At 49.0% G+C, this 19,440-nt stretch overlaps 3 protein-coding genes and 1 long non-coding RNA gene across 6 annotated transcripts; 2 read left to right on the top strand and 2 right to left on the bottom strand.

The window, feature by feature from the left end:
* Window positions 1–45: 45 nt before the first annotated feature.
* Window positions 46–4,827, top strand: klhl7 (kelch-like family member 7). The gene is made up of 12 exons (XM_084696144.1): window positions 46–432; window positions 539–641; window positions 746–839; window positions 1,007–1,131; window positions 1,428–1,603; window positions 2,017–2,191; window positions 2,360–2,502; window positions 2,654–2,894; window positions 3,193–3,394; window positions 3,600–3,697; window positions 3,786–3,969; window positions 4,077–4,827. The coding sequence occupies exons 1-12, from the start codon at window positions 298–300 to the stop codon at window positions 4,240–4,242; spliced, it is 1,842 nt and encodes a 613-aa protein (XP_084552270.1). The 5' UTR covers window positions 46–297; the 3' UTR covers window positions 4,243–4,827.
* Window positions 4,828–5,538: 711 nt separating this feature from the next.
* Window positions 5,539–9,579, bottom strand: aste1b (asteroid structure-specific endonuclease 1b). 2 transcript variants are annotated; one of them, XM_084696141.1, is made up of 7 exons: window positions 9,548–9,579; window positions 8,894–9,144; window positions 8,469–8,735; window positions 7,299–8,383; window positions 6,970–7,180; window positions 6,607–6,790; window positions 5,539–6,458 (listed from the first exon to the last, which is right to left on the bottom strand). In XM_084696141.1, the coding sequence occupies exons 2-7, from the start codon at window positions 9,129–9,131 to the stop codon at window positions 6,131–6,133; spliced, it is 2,313 nt and encodes a 770-aa protein (XP_084552267.1). In that variant the 5' UTR covers window positions 9,132–9,144; window positions 9,548–9,579; the 3' UTR covers window positions 5,539–6,130. The 2 variants fall into 2 exon arrangements, with proteins under 2 accessions (XP_084552267.1, XP_084552268.1); XM_084696142.1 differs by lacking the exon at window positions 9,548–9,579 and adding an exon at window positions 9,271–9,530.
* Window positions 9,580–9,874: 295 nt separating this feature from the next.
* Window positions 9,875–17,361, top strand: smarcc1b (SWI/SNF related BAF chromatin remodeling complex subunit C1b). 2 transcript variants are annotated; one of them, XM_084696139.1, is made up of 28 exons: window positions 9,883–10,218; window positions 10,448–10,567; window positions 10,701–10,786; window positions 10,935–11,016; window positions 11,169–11,261; window positions 11,483–11,552; window positions 11,692–11,761; window positions 11,858–11,933; window positions 12,075–12,200; window positions 12,363–12,445; window positions 12,546–12,652; window positions 12,744–12,803; window positions 12,886–12,923; window positions 13,019–13,134; window positions 13,312–13,383; window positions 13,525–13,638; window positions 13,745–13,898; window positions 14,346–14,456; window positions 14,863–14,922; window positions 15,081–15,339; window positions 15,446–15,526; window positions 15,611–15,660; window positions 15,779–15,899; window positions 15,981–16,120; window positions 16,199–16,333; window positions 16,498–16,630; window positions 16,861–16,947; window positions 17,144–17,361. In XM_084696139.1, the coding sequence occupies exons 1-28, from the start codon at window positions 10,051–10,053 to the stop codon at window positions 17,221–17,223; spliced, it is 2,892 nt and encodes a 963-aa protein (XP_084552265.1). In that variant the 5' UTR covers window positions 9,883–10,050; the 3' UTR covers window positions 17,224–17,361. The 2 variants fall into 2 exon arrangements, with proteins under 2 accessions (XP_084552266.1, XP_084552265.1); XM_084696140.1 differs by lacking the exon at window positions 16,861–16,947 and having other exon boundaries at window positions 9,875–10,218.
* Window positions 17,362–17,424: 63 nt separating this feature from the next.
* On the bottom strand, window positions 17,425–18,389 carry LOC146295311 (uncharacterized). Its single transcript, XR_014753294.1, has 3 exons — window positions 18,123–18,389; window positions 17,772–17,902; window positions 17,425–17,640 (listed from the first exon to the last, which is right to left on the bottom strand). It is a non-coding gene; the product is annotated as an uncharacterized LOC146295311 (long non-coding RNA).
* Window positions 18,390–19,440: the final 1,051 nt, after the last annotated feature.

Raw genomic sequence — 19,440 nt, 5'->3', positions numbered from 1 at the left:
ATACTGCGCCATATTTCTGCTGTGACTACTAACAAAGAAAATCAGATGAAAATAGAAAGTGAATACTGAACCACACACAGCACACGTAAATAATTTACGAACTATATTTAAATTGCAGTGGCAGCACCAACATTCAAAGATTTGTGTTTTAACGACCGGACTATCTTAACGCTGACCGCTGCGTGCTCTATAATTTATTTGCAAGGCACTTTCTACTTGAAACAAAGCTAGCTAACGTTAGCTAGCCAACCGGTAGACCAAAACAACCACTGGCAGGTGTGTTCTGGGCAGTGGGGTATGACCAGCATGGCTTCCCCGACCGGGGAGAAGGCGTTAGGGTCTAAGAAGAAGAGCGACAGGAAATTTGCTGCCAAAGAGGAGTACAGACAGCTGTCCAGCATAATGGGCGTCATGAACAACATGAGGAAACAGGTTAGGGAGGCACTGCTTGCACGTCTGCCAAGAACATGTTTGTGTCAAGAGTGTAACATTTGGTCACTTTTGTCTTGTTCCATGTGAAAACATACTGTGTGTGCAGGGCACCCTGTGTGACGTGACCTTGGTGGTTCAGGGGAAACACTTCCCAGCTCACAGAGTGGTGCTTGCTGCTGCTAGCCACTTCTTCAGCCTTATGTTCACTAGTGAGTACACACGCACACACACACACACACGTACGACTTGTACACTGTCTCTCATCAGGAAATAAAATACATTTCTCCCCCTGTTTCTCTCGCTCCATCTCCAGCCAGTATGATGGAGTCTACGTCCCACGAGGTGGAGTTGAGGAGTGCTGAGCCAGAGATCATTGAGCTACTGGTTGAGTTTGTCTACACCGCCAAGTAAGAGGCCAATACACATCTGACTGTTACCCTGTAACCTTAATTGGAAATATGCCAAATTAAACATGCCTGTTTAAATATCAAATTAGCCCCCAAGACCGATCTAACATAGAGCTGTAAGATGTAATGTGTGTGTGTGTGTGCGTACGTGCGTACGTTTGCATCAGGATCTCAGTGAACAGCAGCAACGTCCAGTCACTGTTGGATGCCGCCAACCAGTACCAGATCGAACCAGTCAAGAAGATGTGTGTCGAGTTCCTCAAAGGACAGATTGATGCCACCAACTGCCTTGGTGAGAAATGAACCAGCTACTACCACACACTGCCAGAGGCCTGGAGTCATCTGGTCTGTTAACTTCACTCCCTCAGCAAGGAGAGCAGGGTGACAGGGTGACAGATAGGGTTAGAGTAGCGGGATTGAAGCTGAAGATTAAAACCCTGGTCAAGCATCATAGTGCAGATGCACAATCCAAATATGATGTAACCTCTACCAAGAACATTGTCCCTGTCAGTATGCACCTGGGTCTCCCCTCCAGCAGAGGGAGCTGCAGGAGCTGCTGTCTGAGGTCTAAGTGCTTGTCTCCCGTAGGTATCTCCTCCCTGGCCGAGTGTCTGGACTGCCCCGAGCTGAAGGCAGCTGCTGATCACTTCATCCACCTCCACTTCACAGAGGTCTACAAGCTGGATGAGTTTCTCCAGCTGGACGTCGCCCAGCTCACACACCTGCTGCACCAGGACACACTCACCGTCCGGGCTGAAGACCAGGTCTGCGCTCACACACACACACACACACACACACACACACAAAAGCAGGCATACTGTCACTCTCTTCTGTGTGTGTCATGGACCAGGTCTATACACGTGTATAGGCACCTCTCTCTCTCTCTCTCTCTCTCTCTCTCTCTCTCTCTCTCTCTCTCTCTCTCTCTCTCTCTCTCTCTCTCTCTCTCTCTCTCTCTCTCTCTCTCTCTCTCTCTCTCTCTCTCTCTCTCTCTCTCTCTCTCTCTCTCTCTCTCTCTCTCTCTCTCTTACTATTGCTCCCTATCTCTCTCTATGTCTTATTATTGCTCCCTATCTCTCTCTATGTCTTACTATTGCTCCCTATCTCTCTCTATGTCTTACTATTGCTCCCTCTCTCTCTCTCTCTCTCTCTCTCTCTCTCTCTCGTGTGTGTCCAGATCTACGATGCGGCGGTGCGCTGGCTGAAGTACGATGTGGGGAACAGACAGACGTTCATGGTGGAGGTGTTGGGTAGTGTCCGCTTTCCTCTGGTCTCCAAAGCCTTCCTCTCCAAGACCGTCCAGGCAGAGCCTCTCATACAGGACAACCCAGAGTGCCTCAAAATGGTCATCAGTGAGTAGACACACACACACACACAGACTCACGCACAGACACACACATACCCAGACACAGTCGTGCTCACCCTCACACACAAATAAACATGTGGGCACGCCCACTTCAGATGGGGTTTCCAGACCCACGCAGACACAGCTAACCCCCCACCCCTGTGCTGGGCGACAGGTGGGATGCGCTACCACCTGCTGTCTCCAGAGGACAGGGAGGACCTGGGAGAGAGCAGCCGGCCACGCCGCAGGAAGCACGACTACAGGATCGCTCTGTTTGGAGGCTCCCAGCCCCAGTCCTGCAGATACTTCAATCCCAAGGTGTGCACACACACATACAGTATGTACCTATACAGTATATATATATATATATATATATACACAAACACATATACAGGTTAACTCACACTTATAAATGGAAACACACCCAGACACGTATGAACAAACACACCCCACGTCCATGTGTCCCCAGGACTACAGCTGGACGGACATCCGCTGCCCATTCGAGAAGCGCAGGGACGCCACGGCCATCTTCTGGGACAACGTGGTCTACATCCTGGGAGGTTCTCAGCTCTTCCCCATCAAGAGGATGGACTGCTACAACGTCGTGAAGGACAGCTGGTACTCCAAGCTGGGCCCGCCCACCCCCAGAGACAGCCTGGCTGCCGTCGCTGCTCAGGGCAAGATCTACACCTCGGGCGGGTCGGAAGTAGGTGAGTTGGAGAGGCCTACCACGCCTCTATGGTTTAGTCACCTGCTGCGTACTGTTCGCCGTAAGTGCATGTATATGTTCGTGCATGCTTGTGGAGTATATGGTCTGGATCACCTGCCACACAGCCTGCCTGTGATGCCCCACAGCCTGCCTGTGATGCCCCACAGCCTGCCTGTGATGCCCCACAGCCTGCCTGTGATGCCCCACAGCCTGCCTGTGATGCCCCACAGCCTGTCTGTGATGCCCCACACGCAGTGTTGCCGGGGCTGCCGCGACATAACGGCGTGTGGCTTGTGCAGGGAGCTCGGCGCTGGACCTGTTTGAGTGCTACGACACGCGGACAGAGAGCTGGCAGATGAAGGGCAGCATGCTGATGCCGCGCTGCAGCCACGGCTCCGTGGAGGCCGGGGGCCTCATCTACGTCTGCGGGGGCTCTCTGGGGAACAACGTCTCTGGCAGGGTGCTCAACAACTGTGAGGTGTACGACCCCAGCACGGCCCTGTGAGCACACGCACACACACACGCACACACACACACACACACTGTGTATATGTGTGTGTATATGTATGTAGTGGCAACCCACAGTGAGTCACAAACATCCAAACACAGATCAAGTATTTACACATGCACACATACTGTACATAGAGAATCTGTCTCTGCCTACATCTCTCACTCTCCCCCATCTCTCCCCACTCTCTCTACACAGATGGAGGGAGCTGTGTGGAATGAGAGAAGCCAGGAAAAACCATGGCCTGGTTTTCGTCAACAACAGAATCTACGCTGTGGGAGGGCAGGGTGCACTGGGTAATTGTGTGTGTGTGTGTGTGTGTGTATGTGTGTTTGTGTGTGTGTGTAGCAGTGGATGTGAACGCAGGTGTTATTTGTGTAACAGGGGGGCTGGACTCGGTCGAGTACTACGACATCGCCACTAACGAGTGGCGCGTTGCCGCGACCATGCCGTGGCGTGGGGTGACGGTGAAGTGTGCGGCGGTGGGCGGGGTGATCTACGTCCTGGCGGGCTTCCAGGGCGTCGGGCGCCTTGGACACCTTCTAGAGTACCACACTGAAACGGACAGGTGTGTTTGTGAGTTCCTGATCAACTGCTCTCGTTTTTTGTCGTCTTTGATCCCCACTCAAACATACGCGCGTGTGTGTGTGTGTGTGTGTGTGCATGCTGCTCCAGGTGGGTGACCTGCAGTAAGGTGAGGGCGTTTCCTGTCACCAGCTGTCTCATATGCGTGGTCGACACGTGCGGAGCCAACGAGGAAGAGACAGACCTCACACAGTCTCACGGCCACGCCCCCCCCGGGCCACCGGCCTCTACGGCCACCTCAGCATCATCCTCCTAACCCACACACTTCCTGTCAGTGTGTGTTCATATGTGTGTGTGTGTGTGTGTGTGCGCTCCTCACCCTCCTGCAATGAGAGCTGGTGGATGGGCCCCGCTGATGTGATTTTTGCTGACTCCTCAGCTTTCATATCCTCTTTTAATAGGGAAATGGGTTTGGAGTCCTGGATATAAAACTTGGTTAGAGGTGGCTGGAAAAGTTTCGAAACTGCCAAGGGTGACATTTTAGTCTCAGGAATATGTTAGGATTAACTGGTAATCCGGTGAAAATGGTTGATGTTAGACATGTATGTGTCAGTCTGGCTTTGAATGTCCTTCTTGGTTATTAATTTTATGTTGGGGCAGGTTTTGTTACGATGTGTGTACCGCTGGGTCAGAATGTTCAAATAATTTAAAGGTTTAAAAGGTGAAGGTTGTGCTGCTGCAGATGTGTGTTATGAGTGACACCTGCTAAACCTCCAATAACGTGGCTACTGGATACTAAGCTTTGGACTGTGTTTTTTTAACAGTACAATAAATGAATGAATGAAAAGTTGTAATCAGTGGTTAGCCTTGCAGAATAAAAGGTTAGACAAATATTAATTTACAGTATGTGGTGTGGGTGCATTTGTGTCAAATAGCTTGTAGTTTGAACAAATGAGCCAGTTAGAATACAAAGCCTCCTGTAGCTCTGAGCTCGCAGGTTAGGGTGCAGACCATGGGCTCAGACCCTCACACTGTGCCCCGGGTTTGAATCCAGCTCGGGTCATTTCTGCATGTCTCCCCCCGACATTTCCTCTCAATCTCAACTGTGTCTGTCTAATACAGTCAATAAATGGCCATATATATACAGTCAACTCTGAAAGTTGGCATTTAAAAAAAGGATGGCTATTGAAAAGAACCTGATCCCCACAGTTAAGTATGGAGGAGTTGATGTGATGTTTGGCTGTTTTTCCTCCAAAGCCCTGGGCACCTTGTTAGAGTGGAGGGCGTCATGAACTCCATGAAATACATATAATCCAAGTGATTCTGGCTGCCTCTGACAGGAAACTAAAACTGGATGATTGTTGGATCCATCAGCAGGACAGTGATCCTAAACATGTCCAAATCAAGGAATAAATGGTTAACTGAACACAAAATCAGTTTGCTTCCACAGCTATCTCAGTCTCCTGATCTAAACACCATAGAACCCTGTGGGCCGAGCTGAAGAGAGGGCACAAGTGAGGATCTAGGACGCTGGATGATCTGGAGAGATTCTGTGAGGAAGAATGCTCCAAGATTCCTAGCTGTGAATTCTCCTACCTTAATGTATATTAAAGAGAAGATTTAGTGCTGTTTTATTGACAAAGAGAGGTTGTACAAAGCAAGAAATGTAGGGGTGCCAATAATTGTGGCACACATGGTTTCATTAAAAAGAATCAAATGGATTCTTTTTTTTCTCCAAAATTGATATATACTTCAATTGAAGGTCGGTTCTCTTTTTTTCTTTCAATATGACATTGAGCTAAATTACAAAAAATTCTTACATTTTTTATATATCTTTGCCAGGGGTGCCAATAATTCTGGAGTTGATTGCATAAAAAAAACAAACAATACAAAGTACAAAATCTATACCGGTTCTAAAAATTGAGATTTTCAATAGATTTATACATTTCATTACAATATGAAGTCAGCTGCATAAAATAGAAGACCAAAAGAGGTGGTTGTTGAGATGACTTGAGCTGCTATCGAAGCTCGTTCACAGACAATAAAAAGGCATCAGTTTTCTGTCTCCTCTCCTCTGCAGAACATCATCTGCTTTTCCCCAATAAAAGCTTTACATGATACATAAACCCCTCGCTGAAACGGACAGGTTAAAAATAATGCAGGAATGATAAGTTCATCCATTTAAAAAAAGTGCATTGTGAATATCATTCATTATCCTCTTCTTCCTCACTCATCAGCAGAGCAAAGCGGTTGTTGATCTCCTGTGTGGGAGGACCTCTCTGCCCACCTCCTCGTCCTCCTCTTCCTCCTCGTATCCCCCTCCTTCTGCTCCCCTGCTGACTCCCCCCCCTCCTCCTACCCCTCTCTGATGAAGAGAAGGCAGGTACGGTTCCAGTGTTGCAGTTCCCCACTGCAGCCAGCAGGGTGCAGTAAAGCTGCCAAGAGTGAGGAGCCCCGACCAGGAAAGATTCAGCAGGGCGACCCCCCTTGAGACAACGAACTAATCCATGCACCAAAGTGCCACTGAACAACCTGGGAGGGTGAGGGACAGAGAGATGATAGAGGAGAGAGGGGTGGGACAGACACAAAGAGAAAACATTTGTCATGGGCCACAAAAATATTTTTGTATGGACAACATGATTTCTTTTCCGTTAGAATGATGTGTGTGTCTGTATATTACCAAGCAATGCAGGGTTCTGGCAGGGGGAGAAACAGCACCTGGTTCAAACAGAGCGTGCTCCAGAGGCAGGCTTGCCACTGGCTGAAACAGTGAGCTACTCCCATATCCAGGCCACGCCTCTCCCCCTGCCGCATACGCTGTCGTTCCAGGCCCGCCCAGATGCTTTGCTCTGCTGTCTGGCGAACTGGCAAGATATCAAGGAAAACGACTGACCATTTTTTTCTTATGACCAATGATAATTTGTTTTATCTTGCATTTCCAGAGAAAAATATTGAAAATGTGTTTGATTCCCAGAGTGCATTTGGATAAACACACCCACACCCACTTTAACAAATTCACACATGCTGTGAGTAATGTGCATACCTCCAGGCTGGTTGTTGCGGGCCACCTCCCCATGGATCATGCCCAGCAACAGAGCCTGTAGCTGGGGCAGAGAGGGAGCAGAGCTTGCCTCTCTCATCCAGAAGCCTGTTACAGCCACAGGCAGTCTAAGGTGAGGAGGCACCCCAGTTAGGGCTGACGGGTTCACCCTCAACACGTCATACAGGACCCCCAGTCGCTGAGGGAGAGGAGCCTATGACAGGAACCAGACAACTACAGTGACACATTTTAAAAATGTTTAAGGAAAGTAAAACCTGAATAGTTTCCTGGAGAAAACTGAAAAATCGACATCTGGCAGTTGCCATAGGTACCTTGTCAAGAGTGTCCAAGTGCAGCTGGGTCCTGGGTGGCTCGGACGTCACCTGACTCCGCCTCAGGTTCAGCTCCTGCCTGTCGTATTCCTCCACATAGACAGGGGGCGGAGCACTCCCGCCACCATCCGCCCCTCCTCCTCCACCACACCCCTGAGCTCCCACCTGGTTCTCCTTCCCCCAACACCCTTGCTCCTGCCCACGGCCCAGACCACCCTGACCAACACCCCTCCCTCTCTCCCCCCGCCCCCTCCCACCTCTCTTTCCTAAGCCCCCTTCTTCCCTTGTATTTTTTCCTTGGCTCAGAGCCTCTTTGTTGCTGCCTCCTTGTCCACCACTTCTGTTTAGTTCCCCCTGCTTGGCGCCCTCTGGTGGGTCCCCCTGAAGGAGGATCCCATACAGAGCCTGCCGTATGGCTTGTGCGGTGCAGTGGCTGCTGGGTAGTCGGCTGTTCTCCACCTGTGGCATGAGCAGGACCCTTCTGAGCATCAGGACGTCCAGCAACATTGATGACAGCGCTCCACGCCACGCTGCCCTGGAAAACCACTCCGGCGTGAGGTTAGAGCCAGCAGTCTGCCCCCCTGGTGGTACCTCCAGACCTCCTGAGAACCACCGAGCCAGAGAGCTGTGTGGGGTGAGGTGGTACTCCTTCATACCCTCCAATAGGAGGGCGCTGAGGTCATCGCTCCCTCCTCCACCTCTCCCTCCACCCCTCCCTCTACCCCTTCCTCCACCCCTCCCACCTCCCCCCATCACCCTGCCCACCTCCTCCAGCGCCTCCCCCACCCCTCTGAAGGAGGACAGCCAGATGAGGAGGCCCTCGATAAGAGGCGGGGGGGTCTTCCGCTGTCCCCCGTTCCCCCCCGCCCTGCTTAGGTGCAGCAGGGAGAGGAGCGTGTCTGTGCCCTTGGGCGTGGTGTAGTCGTTACCAGCCAGCACGGCGCACAGAGGAAGCAGCTCTCGGTTCATGCCACCGAAGCGCTTGCACAACCTGTTAACGGTGTAGCGGCGAGCGGAGATGAACCGGTCGGGGCCTTTTCCATTCACGTTAGTCCACTGGAAGAAACGGAATGGCAGATAGCCACCTAGGCAAAGAGAGAAGGAAGGTTGAATAGAAACTATTCATGAAGGCCTTGTTACATCAGGTATGCTACACTGAGCAGCACCTACCTGGCAGGTCAAAAATGAAAAAGTCGCTGTCATTGGTCAGAACTGGACAGCCCCACTCATTGGCCAGACAAGCAATCTCCAGGTCTGCTTCGGCCGGGCACTGAACCAATGGTACACCTTGCTGGGAGAGGACCTGGACGAAGACACGACTGGTGAGGAGCGGGAGGACTGAGGCATGGCGACCGTGGGCCAACGAGTCCGCCTCTTTGATCTTGCTCTGCAGGCGCTGCCTCAGGGTGGAGAACTTCTTATCACTGGCATCCATACCTCACAATGACAACCAGAATTTCACAGATACACTTTACACACTGACTTTATTCATTCAACCACTTTCATAAGTCAATTTGTAATATGTATAAAGTACAAATACAGTACAAAGTATACATGCATTTCAGTTCATGTTAGATAAAGTGGAAAGTCCCTACCTCCGTCCAGGACCACGTAGGGCTGTATCCTGCAGGCGGACAGTGCCGACAGAAACTCAGAGAGCAGGCCAGAGAAAGCATCATAATCTCCTCCATGTTGCTGGTCCAACCCATAATTAAAGTACAGACGAAAAAACAGACTACATCCGTCGATGATCAGCCGACTCTCCTTGAACCTCACGTCCTGAAAGAATTCTCTGTTGCCCTCCACATAGCTCGTCAGACCATGCACCCCCATACAGCCAGATAACCTGAAGGCAGGGAGGGGGACAAAGGACAAGCCAGGTTAGATGCGCTGCTCGTAGCCTACTGTTTAGCTCTTTGAGCGTCGTGCAATGCTTTAGATCAAAGGGGTTGGTTATCGATAATAGATGCACCTGCATACTGTAGAAATGCTCAAGCCAATTTAATGTGACTTCACTTAGTGTTTCGGGATTAGCTAAACTAGCAATAAACCACCTGCAGGTGTCAAAGTCCGTGTTTGACAACTGGACTTAAAACATTTTTCCTTAAAAACATGAATCGTGAAAGGCATGTGCACTTCACACGGTTAGTTAAACAGTATGTCAGAACTACAACAGCTACGGATAACAAACTTGACGTGATAAGAACATAAGCAAACTTTCTCTAGCTTTATTTTTCCTAGTTCCTTACCCGATGGTTTCGACAACGGTTCTCCCATGTGTACGGATATTTCCGCTAGGATTGTACTTGTTGGCTTCAAAATAAAAGCCCGGATTTCCACGAGAACATCCCAAAATGTTTTTCTTTAAAGGGACAGGCAAACATGAGTAGTTTTTATTTTTATTGTAAGGCAGCTACTGAAAATCATTGTAAAATCACCCAACGAACAAACACATTTTATAAATTATGTGTATTTCAATAATACTTTATTAATAGTAGTTTATTTTGAAAGGACTGAATCACAAATAACCGGAAATCATGTCCCCGCATTGTAGGTACATTCGTTTTGCTCAAATGGTGATGGCCTTGTGGTTGCAGACTGTGAAATAGAGTACGATCCGTACACCGCGGGGCAGCACGGGAATCCTAACTTTTATATTTCAAAACCGCCGTGGGTTGCGCAGTTAGCAAGCGGGTAGGCTGGCTAGCTTGCATAATTTATCCGTTATTCAATCCAATAGCAAACGTTAATAATGGCAACAATGTCTGGTGGACCGATCCCCGGGCCCAGCCAGTCGGGCAGTGGTACGGGAATGTACCGGAAAAGGGACGGCAATCCGTCTTCGAAATACTGGGAAAGCCCAGAGATCCTAGCGCAGTTGGAGGTGGTACGACAGTGGATTGGAAAACACTACAAAAAGGTAGCTAACTAGCTAGCTATTTTTACAGTAGTCTAGCATGTACGGAAACATGTCTGGTTGGTTGGGATCCACAAAGCACGCTGTTTCGGGATCTACTGATTGTGCGTAGCGATGATCGTGAGGAAGTCCTTGGGAACTTGGGCCTAGACTCTGATACTTTAGGTAGAAGACTACTTCGTGGGGCCAAATTCAAACGGTTATGTGTATGTGTGCGTGTCTGTCTTTGCAGTATGTGCAGGTCGACCCTCCCACCTGTCAAGCCCTGTCTTCTTTGACTCTGCAACTTCTGCAGTTCCAAGAAGACACCTTCGGCAGACGGTCTAACAACCCCACACTAACAAAACTACCCGTGAGTGTCTATCGTGCACCGCACTGCCAAGCCACATCAGAATTTGAAGTGTTCCTCGGACGGCAGTTATAAATGGGTCTAGCGACCTCTCAGCCGACTGTGTACGTGTACTACGAGTGTTTTTGTTCCGCAGGCGCGCTGCTTCCTGGACCTCGGAGCAGGAGGAGGACTCTGCCACATCCTTGGCTCTGCCTACAAATTCAGAACAGAGCAAGGCTGGTGAGTGACGATTGATCCTTAGCACAGAAGAACATTTGCATCTCGTTTAAAAGGGACAATTGCATGGTATGATTTCATTGAGCTTACTGTAGACCAACAAGCTTTCCCTGTTTCCCCATTTCTCCCCTGGCCTGGTCTTCACCTCTAGGCGTAGATTTGATCTGCAGAACCCGTCCAGAACAGAACGCAATGTCGAGATGTTTGTCACCCTGGAGAAGATTCTAGTCCAGGTATCTGACAGCCACACACTCGCAAATCTCATCATGACCAGACAATATGAATCAAGGAAGTTTGCAACCGAGGTACACAGGTGTGAATGCAGTTAAGTAACCATAAGTGTGTGTGTGTGTGTGCGCGTGTGCGCGCGCGTGCTCATCCACAGAACAACTGCCTGTCCCAACCCTTAGTGTACCTGGATTCAGATATGGATGCAGACCTGGCCGGCAGACTGAGTGACATTGTCTTAAAGCATCAGGTAAACTCTCACACAGAGACAGGATGTCTGAAGGTCTGAGGGTGTGGGGGTCTGAGGGTGGGGGGGTCTGAGGGTAGACGACATGGGTGGAAAGCTGTCTTATTTGTCATTGTCTTGTTGTAGTAAACGGTCCACCAAGTTTTTGTAACAGCTGCACACTTTTGCCTCCAGCCAGGTTTTGAGTTGCAAAGGCATCTGGGTAATATAGTTGTCTTTTGCAGGGCTCTCTGACTGAAGACCACAGCCAGGCCTCTCATCATGTCTATCCCTCACTGGCCTCCACTGACCAAGGTGTGTGTGTGTGTGAGTGGGAGAGAGAGGGAGAATGTTTGTGAGTGGGAGTTATATTTAGCAACCCTAAGTGTTTATTTTTTAAATCCTGTTTATTACCTGTCTGTGTGTGTGTGTGTGTGTTTCTCCTACATTTCAGATGAGTGGGTGCGTCCTGTCATGCGGAAAGACAAGCATGTCCTAGTACACTGGGGCATGCATCCTGACAGGTGAGATACACACAATACACACACACCCACTCACACACACTCACTCACACAGTCACAGACACACTACCTATTCCTAAATGTGTGTGTGTCCTGCAGCTACGATGCCTGGCTGTCCTCCAGTGATGTGGAGGGAGATGTAGAGGAACAGCCACTCCCCGAGAGACCCTGGAGGGTGAGCACACACACACACACACACACACACACACACACACACACACACACACACACACAGAGCACCTTGAAATAGTAAGAGTTAATCATTCTTAGTTGGTCAGCATCTTATACCTTTTGACAATTGTGTGTGTGTGTTAAGGTACATGCGGGTTGGGTGTTGGACACTGATGTCTTCAACGAGTGGATGAACGAGGAAGACTACCACGTGGACGAGAGAAGCACCCCCCTCATGCTCCGCAAGCGTGTCCACCTCAGAGACCATCAGGTGTGTGTGTGTGTGTGTGTGCGCATGTTTGTATATCGCCACCCTACCTGCCTGGGGTTGTAAATAATGTGTAAGACCACTGTATGAGAACAAGGAGTGATACTGCAGAAGAAACTTACCTAAACCATTCAGTAAGTGTTCTGACCCCTCCCCCCCTCGCAGGACCGCAAGTCAACCCCATCAAAGAAAAGACGACGCTCCCCCTCCCCCCCCACAGAAAGCAAGAAGAAAGGAGGGAAGAAAGGGTGAGTCACTTCATGCCGTACATGCGGAGCATTTCCACCAGCCTATAGCGTCGGAGAAGGGGCACGTCTAATCATGTCTGACCCCGCCTCTCGTCTGCAGGAGGAGGCGTGGCCACCAGGAGGGGGACCAAGACGAGGATCTGACCAAAGACATGGAGGACCCCACCCCTGTGCCCAACATGGAAGAGGTCATCTTGCCCAAGAATGGTACGCACACACACACACACAGCTTCAGTGCGGAGTGTGTGTGCTGCCTAATGTTGATTTCTCTCTCTCTCTGTGTTTTTCCTGTCTGCAGTCAATCTGAAGAAGGACAGTGAGAATACGCCTGTCAAAGGAGGAACCATGGCTGATCTTGGTGTGTGTGTGCCCGTGTGTGCCCGTGTGTCTTAGAGAGAAAATGTATGACTAGCTCTCAACATGTATTTTGTTTATTTCAGATGAACAGGAAGATGACTTCCCACTTCCTGGAGGAAGGGTAACCGTGACATCACTTCCTCCTCAGCCTATCACAAGCAGTTTCCAGTCACACTGCGATGGCATGAGGACTAAGACGTGTGTGTATGTGTGTAGGAAGATGAGGAGGGCAGGGGGGAGATGTCTCGTCTGTCTGAAGGAGAAGACAACATCACAGAACAGACTCATCACATCATCATTCCAAGCTACTCCTCCTGGTTCAACTACAACAGGTAACCACACTCACACGCTGTCTCTCAAACACACACATTGTCTCTCTCGTGTACACTCGCACACTGTGTTAGTCGCAAATGTCACACCTTTAAGGAAGAGTTCATGATGATGTGTGAGGATCCTACTTCAAGCCGTGTGTGTGTGTGTCTACCTGTGTGTGTGTGTCTGTGTTCCAGTATACACCAGATTGAGAAACGAGCCCTGCCTGAGTTCTTCAACGGGAAGAACAAGTCCAAATCTCCAGAGATGTGAGTACCTCAGGACTAATGTACACATACACACACACACTGTAACTCAAAACTATTCAGACGCAATTTGACATATTTATGTATGGCTGAGTTTATTATGGAATTGTGTGATTTCAAGTTTTGGGGGGGTTTGTGTCGTAGATACCTGGCATATCGCAACTTTATCATCGACACTTACCGCCTGAACCCCCAGGAGTACCTCAGCTCCACATCCTGCAGACGCAACCTCACTGGAGATGTGTGCGCCGTCATGAGGTGTGTGTGTTTGTGTGAGCGAACGAGCGACCGAGAAATGTCATGCAAAGCTTCATTTGTGTGTATATGAAAGACAACAATGAACGGTGTGTGTGTGTGTGTTTAGAGTGCACGCCCTGCTGGAGCAGTGGGGGCTGGTGAACTACCAGGTGGATGCAGAGAGCAGACCCCTCCCTATGGGCCCACCTCCCACCCCCCACTTCAACGTCCTGGCTGACACCCCCTCTGGCCTGGGCCCCCTGCAGCACAGACCTCTGCAGGTAACACACCGCTGTGTCCTCCTGACTGAACCTCCTGACTCTGAACCTCCTACCTTTGAACCTCCTGACTCTGAACCTCCTGCCTCTGAACCTCCTGACTCTGAACCTCCTGACTCTAAACCTCCTGCCTCTAAACCTCCTGCCTCTGAACCTCCTGCCTCTGAACCTCCTGACTCTGAACCTCCTGACTGTAAACCTCCTGCCGCTGAACCTCCTGACTCTGAACCTCCTGACTCTGAACCTCCTGACTCTGAACCTCCTGACTCTAAACCTCCTGCCTCTGAACCCCTTGACTCTGAACCTCCTGACTGAAGCAGCAGGCTTTTAGGGATGGTAATCCTGTCATGTGCGATGTGTGTTTCATTTCCCCAAGCTCTGTATTTTGACTCCAAATATCCTTTCACCCAGTAACATCCTCTCTCCTCTATCTCTGTGTCTCTCGCCCAGGTCTCCGCCTCTCAGCACATGTTGCATTTCCCGGAGCGGAGCAGAGACAAGCCGTCCGACATTCAGAACTTTGGCCTGCGCACCGACATCTACGCCAGGAAACACCCCAAGGTGAGACACACACACACACACACACACACACAGATACACACATACACAGAGACACACACTCCCCTACACTTGCACACACACAGGCTTGCAATGCCACAATACTTGCACATCTCAACCAATTGAGGCCTCTAGAACGTGGCAGCTTAACATCAACTAAAAAACAACCCCATCCTTCTCTGTATCTCTCTCTCTCTCTCTCTGTGTCTCTCTCTCTGTGTCTCTCTCTCTGTGTCTCTCTCTCTGTGTCTCTCTCTCTGTGTCTCTCTCTCTGTGTCTCTCTCTCTGTGTCTCTCTCTCTGTGTCTCTCTCTCTGTGTCTCTCTCTCTGTGTCTCTCTGTCTGTGTCTCTCTGTCTCTGTCTCTCTCTGTCTCTGTCTCTGTCTCTCTCTCTCTGTCTCTGTCCTCAGAGTAAGGGGGCGAGTGCAGGTAGGGAGTGGACAGAGCAGGAGACACTCCTACTGCTAGAGGTGAGCCAATCAGCAAACAAGAAATTATCCTCTTCCACCAATGAAGAAAGGAAGTATCATTCTATGAACATTCACTCCCACCAATACCACCTAATCTCCATCCATCCATCTCTGTCTTTCTCTCCTTCCATCTCTCTTTCTCTCCTCCTCTCTCTCAGGCCTTGGAGGTGTACAGGGATGACTGGAACAAGGTATCAGAACATGTGGGTTCTCGCACCCAGGACGAGTGTATCCTTCACTTCCTACGTTTGCCTATAGAAGACCCCTATCTGGAAGACTCCTCCTCCTCCCTGGGCCCATTGGCCTACCAGCCTGTGCCTTTCAGCCAATCAGAGAACCCTGTTATGAGCACCGTGGCGTTCCTGGCTTCCGTGGTCGACCCGCGAGTTGCTTCCGCCGCCGCCAAAGCAGCGCTTGGTTAGTGTGTGCGTGTGTGTGTGTGTGTGTGTGTGTGTGTGTGTATTGTCTGTGTAAGATTGTTTATGTGACCATGTGTGTGTGACCATTACTTTCTCTTCTCCAGAGGAGTTCTCTCGTGTGCAGGAAGAAATGGTTGAGAGAGATCTAGAATCCATTTCTGTCTCAGTTCAGCATGAAAAGACAGGTGAGGCATTTGTATGTGTGTGGTGATGCTAAGTGTGGTGCAAACAATATCCATATCCAACTTAAAACTCCTCTTTTCACTTAGAATTTATGGATTCGGACAAAATGGAGACAAACTCCCAGCAGCCCCTGCAGGTGACGCCACACCCCTGCTTACACCAAAACCTTTTGATTGGTTGTGTTGAGATTGTGCCATACTTATCCTTTAGTCCTTTGTAGAATGTACAGTGTATTTTGTGTGTTTGTGTACCAGATCACAGGGAGAGTAGATGGACAGAATGTTCCAGAGCTCAGCGTTGGAGAGATGTCAGAGGGAGACCGCGTGAAGAGAGAGAACGCTGAGTCAACCGTATCGGAAGAGAGAGACTTACAAGGTGTGTGTGTGTTGCTCACGTTACATACAAGATCATTTGTGTGTTGTGTTTATACTGATGGAATGTCTCCTGATCTTGCAGTCCGGGTGGAGGAGGAGGCTGTGCTGCGAAGGGTAGTACAGGGGGAGGAGACCAGAACTGGAGGAGAAGTGGAGCTGGCCGAGGCCACCGTCGCCACGGCAGCAGCAGCAGCTCTGGCCTCAGCCGCCACTAAGGCCAAGGTAAGTCCCACCCCTTCCGACACGTACACTGGCCAATCAGGAGAGAGCGAGAGGTTTGACTGGGCTGCTGTGTTGTAGCACCTGGCTGCCGTGGAGGAGAGGAAGATCAAGTCTCTGGTGGCTCTGCTGGTGGAGACCCAGATGAAGAAGCTGGAGATCAAGCTGAGGCACTTTGAGGAGCTGGAGACCATCATGGACCGTGAGAAGGAGGCTGTGAGTCTGACCAGCTGTCTGCTCACGAATGCATCTGCTCCCAGGGGTCCAGTATGATGCTGTCATGGAACCTTCTTTAAAGCGATCTCCGTTGTGATGTGTGTGTGTGTGTGTGTGTGTGTGTGTGTGTGTGTGTGTGTGTGTGTGTGTTTGTGTGTGTGTAGTTGGAGCAGCAGCGTCAGCAGCTGTTGTCAGAGAGGCAGAGTTTCCATGCGGAGCAGCTGAAGCATGCAGAGATCAAGATTCGCCAGCAGAGGGAGCAACAGGGAACGGCACCGTACTCACTACAACATTCAGGTCTGCCAGCTCACTCACACGCACACAGTGTTGGTAACAACACCACACTTTTCAAGAGACATAAATAGCACATACCATTCCACGCTCACCACACACACACACACACACACACACACCCACACAGCAACAACATTACACCTTTCCAGATATTAATAGCACACAAACACACCTACCTGTAGACAGTCACAGATTTGGTTAAATCAGCTCTTAACTCCTACCCACCCCTACAGGCCAGTCCATGCCCGGCCGGGTGATGGCCAGCGGGGGGAATGCCCAGACTATGGCCCCTCGCCACCCTGGAGCCCCAAACGGCATGTGTGAGTCCAGCGAGAAGCTAAAAGCTCTTTAAAATGACCTGGACTTCAGTTTAGACACACTTAATCACAATCCCTTCTAGTTCATCTGAGATGGTGTCTACTAGATGCGGTGCACAAGCATCATTTAACTGGTAGAGGCTCTGAGCCCAGCCCTGTGAGTCACCACAACGATGTTTTCTTCTCCTGTCCGTCTCAGACCCTGCCGCCACACAGCCTGATGGGATAGCAGCAGCCCAGGCAGGTCCTCCAGCTTCACACCGAGGAGGAGACTCATGAAACACCGCAGTCTTCACCAAACACACTCGCTCTTTCTGTGTATACTGTCTGTGGCTCCCCCTGTTGGATGACTGTTGCATATCTCTGTCCAGAGTTGTTGATCTCTGCTCAATAAAGTTTGTTTTATATTAAACAAAATATTTTTTAAATCTCCTGTTCTTTCTAAATAAGGTAAACTTCATTTTGTTAGTGGCACTGTGTTTATTTCACAAGTTGTTTTATTTTTAAAGAACATTATCTACAGTAGTAGGATTGGCTTTTACTGCACATGCCCAGAGGTGATTCAGCATTTGAATGAGTAATGGATGTTATTGTTTTTATTTACTTAAATTTGTTGTTAAAGTGGGCATGTCTGCTGACACATCTGTAAATGTCTTGCCACAAACTTGAGATGTAGTCATTCTTGTCTATGATGTCCTGAAAAAGAAGCAACACAAGTTTAGCAGGGCATTTGTACCTTCAACTCTGTAATGATGTGTTGCAAAATCACACGTCAGTTAAGTCATTATGTCCCACATCACCACTCACACTCCACAGACATGACTTACCATTATTTTTTGTAATACAGTATACTGCCCCAACAATTGCCACAATTCCCAGTACGGTCAAAGGATTAGTGGATACGGTCACAGTGGCCGCAGTTAACAATGCTTGCCCGAAGCCAAACCTTAAATTGGTGCTGGAACAAAATTAAATCTGGTATTACCATTTCAATGGTGAACCTTGAGCTCATGATCACTTAGATACACATTTTTACATTTAGTACCTTAAGCCGACGCATATGTCCAAAGAAACGTACAAATAGAGCGGATATTATAAAAAGTACAGTGGAAGATCAGAAGTTCATAGTTTTACACTTTTGTAAGTTAATACTTTTCTCTTACTTATAAATCACTTACATGACCACATCCATTGTTTCCAATTATTTGTAGCCCTTTGAAGCTGTTAAGCTCAAGTCTGGTGTCATCAAAGTTTCTTTATTCAACGTGAAATAACATCCACGAAGAGCTATGTTGTCTACGGTAGTTAATACCAGGGCAGTACAATAGGTTGGAGGAGGAAATGTTTAGGACTGGGGATAGGGAGATTCCAAGAGTTGAAGAACAGGTTTAGCAAGGTGGTGAGAGAAGCTAACTACTCAGAGTGACTAAAACATCAGTTCTCAGCTAACGACTCCATTCAGGAGAGAGAAGTTAACAGACTGTTCAAGAGGCAGAATCAGAATTAGTTTTTATTGCCATCTAAGTTTACAGTAAATTTGTGTTTGTGTAAACTTACATGGCAATAAAAACATTTTCTTTTTTGATTTGATGGACTAGAACCAACTGGCTCTCCAATAGGATACACTGCCTACAAATAGCCCCCCCCCCCTCCCTCTTCAGCTAACAATCAGAATAAATGATAGAACAGTGGTGGGGCAAAAAACTGTGATTCCAGTTCCCAATCCTCTTTTGTTTTTCAGGGTCACATAAAAAGGCTTTCTCTTGATAGTGACTTAGGACTTGAGCCACTTATATTGTCCACTCAAAACTATTTAAAGCAGGCTACTTCTGACAAAGGGATGAAACTAAAGAAAAACAATTAAACTAACCGGGGACTCTCTGATTCTCTGGTTCTTATATATCCTAATGAACTCATCATACTTTGTGTTTGAGGGTGTGAGAGGATACACCAAGGTACAAATGCATCTTTACATGCAAACCGTCACACACACACACACACACATCTATGTACACACACAGATCTGTGGACTGCTGACTTGTGGGGTAGTTGGACGTTGCAAGCACCCCGTGCTGATGAACACAGGAACAAGAAGGAGAGACCGCTGAGTGCTGAGCGGATGATGCACCCCCAGGTACTCACACACACACGCACTCACACAGCATGTCCACCGAGGTGTGCCATTCATACACTCTGGTCCTCAGTGAGATCCATCTGTTCTACCAGGTCGCTTTTACTTTCACACACACTCCAGCCACTCACCACTTCCTCTCTCTCTCTCTCTCTCTCTCTCTCTCTCTCTCTCTCTCTCTCTCTCTCTCTGTCTCTGTCTCTCTGTCTCTCTCTCTCTCTTTTTTAGCTTTATCTTTGTCATTGTGTCTGAACATTAAAGGGGTGTCATGAAAGCTGATCATGAAAAACTCTACGTCTCGCAAAAGTTTCACAAATGTTCAGTGTGTGCCACAGTGTGTGTGTTTGGTATGGGGGATGGGTGCA

This window comes from Hypomesus nipponensis, chromosome 4 (genome assembly GCF_054491055.1).
Source record: "Hypomesus nipponensis isolate SF chromosome 4, ASM5449105v1, whole genome shotgun sequence".
Classification (NCBI taxonomy): Eukaryota; Metazoa; Chordata; class Actinopteri; order Osmeriformes; family Osmeridae; genus Hypomesus; species Hypomesus nipponensis.
Note: the sequence above shows the minus strand (reverse complement) of the source record. Positions and strands in the feature narration are given on the sequence as shown.

Excerpts from the sequence above, each read along its gene's own strand:
- klhl7 (XM_084696144.1), top strand. The coding sequence starts at position 298 with ATGACCAGCATGGCTTCCCCGACCGGGGAGAAGGCGTTAGGGTCTAAG. Across the intron at positions 3,698-3,785 it reads GGGAGGGCAGGGTGCACTGG|GGGGGCTGGACTCGGTCGAG; the intron begins GTAATTGTGTGT and ends TTTGTGTAACAG. Across the intron at positions 3,970-4,076 it reads TACCACACTGAAACGGACAG|GTGGGTGACCTGCAGTAAGG; the intron begins GTGTGTTTGTGA and ends ATGCTGCTCCAG.
- aste1b (XM_084696141.1), bottom strand. The coding sequence starts at position 9,131 with ATGGGGGTGCATGGTCTGACGAGCTATGTGGAGGGCAACAGAGAATTC. Across the intron at positions 8,384-8,468 it reads TTTCATTTTTGACCTGCCAG|GTGGCTATCTGCCATTCCGT; the intron begins GTAGGTGCTGCT and ends CTCTTTGCCTAG. Across the intron at positions 7,181-7,298 it reads ACTTGGACACTCTTGACAAG|GCTCCTCTCCCTCAGCGACT; the intron begins GTACCTATGGCA and ends TTCCTGTCATAG.
- smarcc1b (XM_084696139.1), top strand. The coding sequence starts at position 10,051 with ATGGCAACAATGTCTGGTGGACCGATCCCCGGGCCCAGCCAGTCGGGC. Across the intron at positions 11,762-11,857 it reads TGGGGCATGCATCCTGACAG|CTACGATGCCTGGCTGTCCT; the intron begins GTGAGATACACA and ends TGTGTCCTGCAG. Across the intron at positions 15,340-15,445 it reads CGCCGCCAAAGCAGCGCTTG|AGGAGTTCTCTCGTGTGCAG; the intron begins GTTAGTGTGTGC and ends TCTCTTCTCCAG.